This window comes from Giraffa tippelskirchi, chromosome 2, assembly GCF_054371585.1.
Source record: "Giraffa tippelskirchi isolate mGirTip1 chromosome 2, T2T-mGirTip1v1.2.pri, whole genome shotgun sequence".
NCBI lineage: Eukaryota > Metazoa > Chordata > Mammalia > Artiodactyla > Giraffidae > Giraffa > Giraffa tippelskirchi.
The window spans coordinates 27,283,422-27,294,622 of NC_137276.1; the positions used below are offsets into that span (position 1 = coordinate 27,283,422).

At 42.8% G+C, this 11,201-nt stretch overlaps 1 protein-coding gene across 2 annotated transcripts; it reads right to left on the bottom strand.

The window, feature by feature from the left end:
- BORCS7 (BLOC-1 related complex subunit 7) lies at positions 1–11,132 on the bottom strand. 2 transcript variants are annotated; one of them, XM_081544912.1, is made up of 6 exons: positions 10,964–11,132; positions 3,444–9,683; positions 3,257–3,319; positions 3,109–3,152; positions 1,954–1,974; positions 1–878 (listed from the first exon to the last, which is right to left on the bottom strand). In XM_081544912.1, the coding sequence occupies exons 2-6, from the start codon at positions 3,528–3,530 to the stop codon at positions 827–829; spliced, it is 267 nt and encodes an 88-aa protein (XP_081401038.1). In that variant the 5' UTR covers positions 3,531–9,683; positions 10,964–11,132; the 3' UTR covers positions 1–826. The 2 variants fall into 2 exon arrangements, with proteins under 2 accessions (XP_081401038.1, XP_081401027.1); XM_081544901.1 differs by lacking the exon at positions 3,444–9,683.
- Positions 11,133–11,201: the final 69 nt, after the last annotated feature.

The window sequence follows — 11,201 nt, forward strand, 5'->3', positions numbered from 1 at the left end:
AACAGACAAAGGCAATGACATTTAATAAGATAAATTCAGTGAACATGGGTATATGTCTACAAACATAAGGTTTTCTACATGGCACAACCTTATACTGCAATCTTGGTAATTTAGCTGCGTTCTCACTTGGCAATAATGTCATACAAGTGAATTTGCTGACGACTAGCAAAATTACAAAATGAACCCAAGGCCACTTAATCAAGAGTCACAACAACAAAGAAACCCTAGGAATGAAGGTCAAGGAAGGAGGTTGCAGCTGGCCAGATATGATACCATTTGCCTAATTTTCATGAAGGAATTTGCTCCAACAAATAAAATAAGTATCTCCTCTTAGTTACTAGAAAAGAAAACAACCGGTATTACCTAATCATCATTCTGTGACCATGAAATTAAAATATTTCCTGAAAGTATGATTAAAAGAAAAAAAGTCTTTAAAAAATATTAACCATTCTTATAAATTCAGAGTAGAATCTCTAAGTCTGAATTTAAAACACTACTCAGTATTTGCTTAAGAAACATTTAGACAACATGGCTTTTGACATATTAAAATTCTGTGGGAAAAACTAAGACATCTTTTAATTTTGTTTTAATATCAAACTAACAACTTAAAAATTCATTAAGAGCATGGGTTGGTTTGATTTAAGAAGTGGTTCTAAAATTTAGTCACCTAATTTCCTTTCAGGAGAAACTGTTCATCATCACAGATCTTTTCTAATTTAACTTTTGGAGAAGAAAATGGAAAATCAAACCCACAGCACATGGTTATGTAAGATACTTCCTCCTCAGGGTCAGGCAAAGAAGTGCTTTTGCCCTCTTCTAACTCGTTCTATTTCAATAGATGATTCAACTGGTCCTGTAGATTTGAAGACTGCTCAACACTATAAATTAGGATAGAGAAAAAAGTTTATCTACAATGGGCATCTTGTCATCATAGCAACCCCTCCATGCAATTATATTTTCTTCTGGCTTTAAATGTGGGGGCTATTAATGGGGTCAGATTCATGACTGGGTGCAGAGATAGGGGTATATTTCTCTACATTCTTTGTTTGTAACGGTTTACTATCCCTGAAAGTACAATATCATATGTTCTCCCTAGAAAAATGGAGAACTAGATACTGAAAAAAAAAAATCAACCGATGTAAAAAAAAAGACATTCCATTGTGCAAATGATTTGCACAGAGTGCTGCTGCTGCTGCTGCTGCTGTGTCGTTTCAGTCGTGTCCGACTCTGTGCGACCCCACAGACGGCAGCCCACCAGGCTCCCCCGTCCCTGGGATTCTCTAGGCAAGAACACTGGAGTGGGTTGCCATTTCCTTCTCCAGTGCATGAAAGGGAAAAGTGAAAGTGAAGTCTCTCAGTTGTGTCCAACTCTTCGCGACCCCATGGATTGTAGCCTACCAGGCTCCTCTGTCCATGGGATTTTCCAGGCAAGAGTAATGGAGTGGGTCGTCATTGCCTTCTCCACAGAGTATTTGCACAAAACATATTATATGCATAGTTCTGTTGAAGCTAAATCAAAAATTTATTTTGGTCCACTGGTGGCGACCAGACATGTTTAAAATATGAAGAAAAGATCTGTAAAGTCAATTATTATATAAACAATATTGCAAGGGACTGATTTATGCCACTTAAAAAAAATACACACAAACACACAAGGCTGTTCAATGACTGCAGCACATTTACTCTACTTAACAAATATTACCAATGTAAAAAGTTTTCTACTCCTTAAGGTTGGTTCTATAACTTTTAGAAAGCCCGTGCTAGAAGTGAATTGACTTACTGCATGCCTTTGAAATATTCTTTATATTTTCAGTGAGCTACCCTAGAACATAAATCAGTTTAAGGGTCTATGTCAACCAGAGTTTTGTACTAATCCTAGGCCCAGCAGTGTAATTCCCCCCAGCTTGCCACAGTTAGTTGGCCCCCTGCTCTCCTACCTTTGGGGTTACTTACTTCTTCTGAATAGCTTCTTGCCTAAATCAGAAAAGGAAAGAGGAAAATAAACATAAGAAAATGTAGCAACCTAGAAGAAGTTATCTATGGTCAGATATATACATAGGAAGGATAAATTTCCAGCTTGTCACATTTTCTATTTCTGTCCATCCTATCCTAAGATTGTGCTACTGAATCCCTCTTCACTATATGAATACAGAATTGCTGAAAAGATGGATTTTACACCTAAAGATGTAATAATACTCTATCAGAGTGAGGGATGTGGTCCAACCAACTATAAGGATGGCTCAAATTCAGTTTGGGTACGTGGAGGTGAAGGGTCACATAGCTGATAGGTACATACCCCAAAAATGAATGTTTTAGCTATTTAAACATCAAGAGTTAAATTCCCAATCAGATATTTCCAATAGGTACATAACTGTATTATCAACTGCATAAAATAAAAAGCAAAATGAAGTAAGATGAAAAGTTAACTAACAATTTAAGTAACAATTAATTTTGTCCAAAACTATAATGGAGAGAGGAGTCTCTATATTTCAGAATGTGCTGGATGATTTATAGGCAGTTAGGGCTCATGGCAACCCACTCCAGTATTCTTGCCTGGAGAATCCCATGGACAGAGGAACCTGGAGGGCTATAGTCCATAGCAAAGAGTCAGACAGGATTGAGGTGACACAATTGAAGTGACTTAGCACGCACATGGGAATGTAAGATAAAGATCATTGATGTACTCCATTCCCCAGGGAAGGTACAGCCACTCTGGGAAAGCCCTCAGGCACAGACAGTTGACAAATACCACTTAAGTGTCCACCAAGTGCCAAGGGCTATGCATGTGTGTGGTTCTGGATGGGCCCTCGCCTTATGGGGTTTGCAGTCTCTCCTTCTAAGAAACCCTCAAATTATGAGGGAGGTTCACAAAGGTGATTCCCACTCTGATCGCACCCTGTACACCAACTTCTTCTGCAGTCTCAGGCATCTATTCCAGAGGGAACATATCCTTGATGAACCCCCTCCCTGCCACCACCCCTCCACCCTCCTGACACTTTACTCCTGGCTCCCGCCTTCAGGAAAACAAGCAAAAGCACAAAGGCCACAAGAAGCGGCAGAGAGTGACTGTGTAGCAAGGACAGCAGGCACTGGAGAGCACATACTCACTGGTACTGAAGATGAGTTGTTATTATTGCCATTTTTCTTAAACTCTGCATTAAAAAAAAGAGAGAGAGAGAAATAGAGCATTCCACTTCCCTGAAGCCACACAAACTGTGCACATAAAACTCAAATCGTAACAGAAATTGTTTCTTACATCTTCTGAGTGTAAAATGGCATCTTCCTGTAGTACCATGTTTCGAGCTGCCTGACCTAGCAGCTGGAAGACAAAAATAAAATGGTAATAATCAAAATTTCCAAACTTCCTGTAATCTTCTCTCTGCAGCTGTTCTCCCAGTGCCCTCTCTCCTCCCCCTACTCTGCCACCCCATACAAATACCAACCGAATGTAAAGGAGGATAATTTCCCATTTGTTCATATTGAAAATCCATTTCATTGTCACCATGGCAGTGCTGGCATGGGCTCGACATCTGTTCCAAAGGCCATTGCCTGAGAAATCAAGTCCTCCAGAACGCTGAGCTTATTGTGCTGAGAGGAAAAGTCTGCGAAAACAAACTTTGGCTCCACAAGCCCAGTGAGAACCTAACTTCTGACTCTCTAAGGCAAATTTGAGAGACGGAGTTGTCTGGGGGGAGGGAGAGGGCAAGAGTCAGGATAGGGCTTTAAAGGACAAAGGGATGTAGCTGTTTAGAAATGGAATCAGAAACATAGATGTAGGGGGTGGGGAGGGAAGGAGGGTGCTCGGGAAAGACCTGGGAAGAAGTTTGGGATTCAAAGTGGGAAAGCACCATGTGAAGAATGGCCAGATGGAGCTGGGGAAGAGAAAAGAAAGGAGGAAGATGGTGGCAGTGGATTTTAATGAATTCACTGATAGCTGGGCCCTGCGGTTGAGAAGAGAAAGAGAGAGAGAGGCTGAGTGAGCTCTGTTTCAGCTGGGTGGCCTGTGGTCAGCAGATCTGACTCTGCACTGAACAGCAAGAAGAGCTCAACAGAGGTGTTTCACTTCCTGAGGCACCCTGTTACTGGCAGACATGAAGTCTAGCCACAAAAGGGAGCTCCTGTTAAGTGTGTCTACCAATCTTCCCAGTTCCCTTGGGTCAGATGACTTCAAATTAACAAGAAACCAGCACTGATCCAGCCTCCCGACTTCTCTCCCTATAGCAACTTTTATTTTTCTCTTTAACTTCAAAAGTTAGTAAAATTTTACGTGCTTCTAAAGGCAAAACAATAAAATAAGACCTTCTATCCAGCCTCTTCCTCTCCTGGTATCTCTCCTCTACGCATACATATTTTTAAAGTTAGTTTTTGGTTTATCCTTCCATTGTTCCTTTATAAAACAATGGACATGTGTATATATTTTGCCCATCTTACATAAAATGTAGCCTACCATATGGACTCTTCCACACCGTGCCATGTTCACTCGATAATATATACTGAAATAGACCTACAGCAATAAATATTGAATTGCCACCTGTTCTTTTAGGGCTGCCAAGCACTCCATTATATAGATGTCTCATAAGATTATTTAACCAGTCTTCTACTAAAGACACTGAGGCTGTTTCCAGTCTTTTGCTATTATATTAATAAGTAGTGCTAAAAAAAATACCTTACATATCTTTTTGTATCTTTTTGCCGGCATATCTTTGGATAGACTCAGAATCTTGATTGTGATTGCTGATCAGAGGGTTTTAATGTTGCTACATATTGCCAAATCACCCTCCCTGTTAAGGCTATACCATTCTGCATTCCCACCAAGTAGGAGAGTTCCTGTTTCCTCCCTGTGGCCACTTTTAAATCGCAAACTCTGAACTCCTACGGACGAGGGATGGTGACCAACAAATTGAAGATCCCGAGGGATGGTGACCAACAAATTGAAGATTCTAATAGTATCTTCCTCATTCATTCAACAAATATTTATTAAGTGCTTATAAGCCAGTAAGAGACATAGCCCCCATCCTTTCAGGGCTCACAGGATGGGATTCCAGAGGACAAAGGTCCTACGATACCTTGCGGTAGGTGCTGAGGGGGATACACTAGATGGCAGGGGAGCTTGGGGGCAGTGGTGACTAACCCATCACAGGGCAGGTGCTCAGGGAAGGCTTCCCAAAAGAAGCGACTTTTTTTTTTTAATTCTTGATTTCATTATTTATTTATTATTCTTGGCTGTGCTGGATCTTTGTTGCTACATGTGGTTTCCTCTAGTTGCAGCGAGCAGGGGCTACTCTCTAGTTGCGGTGTGTGGGCTTCTCATTGTGGTGGCTTCTCTTGTTGCAGAGCACAGGCTCTAGGCATGAAGTCTTCAGTAGTTGCATCTCCCAGGCTGTAGAGCTCAGGCTCAATAGTTGTAGCCACAGGCTTAGTTGCTCCATGGCATGTGGGATCTTCCTGGACAAGAGATCGAACCCGTGTCTCCTGCATTGGCAGGTGGATTCTTTACCACTGAGCCACCAGAGAAGCCCAAAGAAGTGACTTCGAAGCTGAGACCTAAAGGCTGGTGCTTAGAATTCAGAAGTATAATGTTACAAAAAGTGACATGATTAGATTTACTGTTTTAGCATGTGGTGAGCAAGATGGATTAGATGGGGGGGGATGAGGGGAGCAGGCCTGAAGGCAGAGAGATTGGTTAGGAGAACATAGCAGTATTCTAGGAAAGTAATGAGAGTGACCTGAACCACAGAAGTGACAGTTTAAAAAGGCAGAGCGAGGGGCTTGAGAGTTATTCAGAAGATAGACCTGATGGGACTTGTGATGGCCTGGAATGCAGGGGCTGTTGGCATGTAGGACCAGGGCCTTTTCTATGATGACAGACATAATCATTGACATTGATGAATTATTTGCTTACATAAACCAGCCACGCACATAACTTATTTCCTAAGACCTCCAGTTTCGGTTTCTTTAAAGTGGAACAACATCTGAAACATACCTGTAAAACAATCTGAGTACAGAATCTTTGTACATTTCTATGAATTTTCCCCCAGGCTTGCTCATACTCATCTCAATACCAGTTTGTCTTATATTCACACAAAACAGCTTTGTTGAGACTGATGAAGAGGGAAGCAATGCTCTGTGGGCTAAGAAGGACTGAAAATCAGTAATACTCCCATAACCTCAGGGCCTTTAGGAAATGGCAAAAATATACATAAGTAACTATGTTGGTGGTTTAGTCACTAAGTTGTATCTGACTCTTACGAGTCCACGCACGGTATTGCAAGTCCACGCACAGTAGCCCGCCAGGCTCCTCAGTCCATGGGATTTCCCAGGCAAGAATACTGGAGTGGGTTGCCATTTCTTTCTCCAGGGGATCTTCCCAACCCAGGAATCGAACACGGGTCTCCTTTATCGCAGGCGGATTCTTTACCAACTGAGCTATGAAGGAAGTCCTAGTAACTATAGAAAAATGCAATACGGTACGTGGTAAGTGTCACGTAAGAGATCTAGTAAAAAGACAAGGTTGGTATGCATGTATGCGTGTGTGTGCTAAGTTGCTTCAGTCATGTCCAACTCTTTGACACCCTGTGGACTGTAGCCTGCCAGGCTCCTCTGTCCGTGGGATTCTCCAGGCAAGAATACTGGAGTGGGGTGCCATGCCCTCCTCCAGGGGATTTTCACAACCCAGGGATCGAACCCTCATTATGTCTCTCATTATGTCTCTCATTATGTCTCCTGCATTGGCAGGCAGGTTCTTTACAACTGGCACCACCTGGCAAGCCCAAAGAGAGTATAGATGAACTTATTTGCAAAGCAGATCGAGACACAGACGAAGACACCAAGGGAGGAAGGTGGAGGTGGGATGAATTGAGAGACTGGGATTGGCATATATACACTACTATGTATAAAAGAGATAACAAATGAGAACTGACTGTATAGAACAGAAACATTTAGTTAATGATCTGTGGTGACTTAAATGGAAAGAAATCCAAGGAAGAGGGGATATATGTATACATATGGCTGATTCATTTTTGCTGTACAGTAGAAACTAATATACCACCGTAAAGCAACTATATTCCAATCTAAAAATAAATAAATAAAATATTAACCAATTTTTAAAATAAAGACAAAGTTCCGGCTTGAGAAGCGTATCAACTCTGTCCCAGAAAACTGGACTGATTTCAACTTAACTCAATCCGTACCACTTACTGAGCACCCTATCTAAATCTACTACAGAAGAAGCTCTTGTGAAAAACATATGAGGAGCTGGAACGGGAAGCAGCAAGCCACGTCAGGGCAGTCAACAGTGGTACCGTGGCTTTTTGACCACTTAATCCACTTAGGGGCCACGAGAAGTGGCATCCAAGAGTGTGGGTTTAGAACCAGTCTGCCTAGGTTTGAATCCTAGTACTACCCCTTCCCAGCTACTGCATGAACTTGGACAAGTGAAACTCCTCTCTGTAAGAAAAGCACTTCCTTCATCAGTGATTAGTGATTATGAAGATTTATATGCCAACATCCACTGGATAATTGAAACAGCAAGAGAGTTCCAGAAAAACATCTATTTCTGCTTTATTGATTATGCCAAAGCCTTTGACTGTGTGGATCACAATAAACGGTGGAAAATTCTGAAAGAGATAGGAATACCAGACCACCTGACCTGCCTCTTGAGAATCCTGTATGCAGGTCAGGAAGCAACAGTTAGAACTGGACATGGAACAACAGACTGGTTCCAAATAGGAAAAGGAGTACGTCAAGGCTGTATATTGTCACCCTGCTTATTTAACTTATATGCAGAGTACATCATGAGAAACGCTGGACTGGAAGAAGCACAAGCTGGAATCAAGATTGCCGGGAGAAATATCAATAATCTCAGATATGCAGATGACACCACCCTTATGGCAGAAAGTGAAGAAGAACTAAAAAGCCTCTTGATGAAAGTGAAAGAGGAGAGTGAAAAAGTTGGCTTAAAGCTCAACGTTCAGAAAACTAAGATCATGGCATCTGGTCCCATCACTTCATGGGAAATAGATGGGGAAACAGTAGAAACAGTGTCAGACTTTATTTTTTGGGGCTCCAAAATCACTGCAGATTGTGATTGCAGCCATAAAATTAAAAGACGCTTACTCCTTGGAAGAAAAGTTATGACCAACCTAGATAGCATATTAAAAAGCAGAGACATTACTTTGCCAACAAAGGTCTGTCTAGTCAAGGCTATGGTTTTTCCAGTAGTCATGTATGGATGTGCGAGTTGGACTGTGAAGAAAGCTGAGTGCCGAAGAATTGATGCTTTTGAACTGTGGTGTTGGAGAAGACTCTTGAGAGTCCCTTGGACTGCAAGGAGATCCAACCAGTCCATCCTAAAGGAGATCAGCCCTAGGTGTTCACTGGAAGGACTGATGTTGAAGCTGAAACTCCAATACTTTGGCCACCTCATACGAACAGTTGACTCATTGGAAAAGACCCTGATGCTGGGAAGGATTGGGGGCAGGAGGAGAAGGGGACGACGGAGGATGAGATGGCTGGATGGCATCACCGACTCGATGGACATGAGTTTGGGTAGACCCCGGGGGTTGGTGATGGACAGGGAGGCCTGGCGTGCTGCGATTCATGGGGTCGCAAAGAGTCAGACATGATGAGAGACTGAACTGAACTGATGAAGATTTATGAATTAAGCTACATAAAACACACAGTAAAAAAATAATAATAATAATAACAGAAAAAGAATATAAAAAATCATGAAAAGGAGAAGTAGATATGTCTACCACTAAAACTGACTGTGCAACCAAGGTAAAAGGCAAAGCACAGTAAGTTTCATAATTCTTATTTGGTAAAAGGCAACACAACAATTCTTCAAAACAGGTAAATTTTCCTCTGATGCATGAGGGTGTGCTCGGTTGTGTCTGGCTCTTTGCGATCCTGTGGACTATAGCTTGTCAGGCTCCTTGATCCATGGGCTCTTCCAGGTAAGAATACTGGAGTGGGCTGCCACTTTCTTCTCCAGGAGATCTTCCTAACCCAAGGATTGAACTCACAACTCCTGCACTAGCAAGCAGATTCCTTACCACTGAACCACCTGGGAAGCCCTCTGGATCCTAAAATGAGTACAACAGGTGGAACTTCATACAAAGCAAATCTGGGATCACCAGATCAATTACTTCAATGATAGTATTATGGTAAACACATTTTTTATACAGTTGTTTCTTATAGCCACTATCAATAGAAACTAAGGACATAAGGTAAAAGCTAATTTTGTAAAGATAATTCTACCAGACCCTAAACTAATACTTTGAACATTCATATATGAAGGTGAAGACTTGCAGACATATCATGCTTGCTAAAGGAACTATGTAACTTAATGGAATAATAAGAAAATGATGAAATATGAAATATGAGGAAAAGAGTGGGGGAGATAGAGTTGCTATTACTATAAAACTAAGTCAAAAATCAAATACACTTGTTGAAAATGAGTAGCTAAGACACACTGCTATTGGATTAATTATGAGCAAGACCATGGTCTACAGGAGAAATTATAGAAACCTAAAGACTCTGTCCCCAGATTACTCTGCAAGCATATTTAAGATATCTTCCATTTTAAAGAATCCAAACCTGGACATCTTACATGATACACCATGTGCATGGTTGGTCTCTGTAACAAAACGATGGATGTGTTTTCCTTTCTTCTGGGTAAAAACCTAGAAGTTGAAAAGCAGGGTCATTAGACCTATTTTGTTTGTCCAATCACCTGCCATATGGACATTTGGATTGCTTCCAATTCGGTGCTATTTTGGATAAATGTCTATGAACATGTACAAGTCTTTGTGTGGACATATATTTTCATTTCACTTGGTTAAATTCTCAGGGTACAATGGATAGGTCTTTTTTAGGAGAAAGCGTACACATATAAAGCTTGCTGGTGTGAAAAGCCATCAAACAATCCCATTCATGGAACTAGCCAGAGGATGATGAGAGGAAAATCACAGCAAAGGAGAAAGCTAACAGAAAACCAAAAACGTGACCAGAAAGACAAGTCAGAAAAGAATGAATCTGTGGACACACGATATAAAAGAGTCTTGAAGGGGGCTTCCCTGGTGGTCCAGTGGTTAAGAATCTGCCTTGCAATGCAGGGGAGGCCAGTTGGATCCCTGGTCGGGGAGGATCCCACATGCTGCAGGGCAACTAGGCCCCTGCGCCACAACTACTGAGCCCATGCGCCCTAGAGCCTGTGCTGCGCAAAAGGAGAGGCCACCGCAATGAGAAGCCCGCGAACCACAAAAGGAGAGGGGCCCCTCACTCGTCCCAACTAGAGAAAGCCCCCAGTGCAGCAAGGAAGACAGTGCAGAAATAAAGTCTGAAAGGAATCTGGGATGTTGAGGGCAAAACCACGCGGAATTTGGGGGCCAAAAGGGACAGATCTACATTAGAGACAACTCTGACAAACAAACGAGGAACTCGATAGGAACACTATCTCATCCGTCTCCTAGCTCAATGTATGATTTAAACCACCGTGGCTCAGAGGGTAAAGCGTCTGCCCGCAATGAGGGAGAGTCGGGTTCGATCCCTGGGTCGGGAAGACCCCTGGAGCAAGAAATGCCAACCCACGCCAGTATTCTTGCCTGGAGAATCCATGGGCAGAGAAGCCTGGTAGGCTACAGTCCATGGGGTCGCAAAGAGTCGGACACGACTGAGTGACTTCACTTTCACTTTTTCACTTTCTTATCCTTTGGTTTCTTCCTCACCCCATTCCCCTCCCTCCGCTCCCTCCTCGGCTCGTAGAACCATTAGTCCTGTCCAGAGACTACACACCCCAGAGTGCAAAGCGCGCTCTCCGCGAACGAGCTCTCCTCTCTTCTCCGCTAGTTCACGGACTACAATTCCCAGGATGCAATGCGACCACCCCTACCTCCTTCCACACAGACAAGGAAGAAAAGAGATTCTCAGGGTGCTAGGCCCGGAGAGGTCACTCCTAGCTTACCTCGGAGCTCCGGGAGCCCTTCAGAACCTGCTTGGTTAGAGCGATCACGTCAGTACCACAGGTGTTCACCTTCTCCGTCAGAAGCCCCTTCACGGACTGACCGAATCGCGCTTGCGAATCTGGGGTCCCGGTCGCCATCACTTCGGCCAGTGAACGCCTCTCCAAGGGCGATGGCGAGTCGCCCGGGCCAAAAGATGTGCAAAGCGGAAGGCAAGGAGGTGGTGTCTTTCTTTCCGAC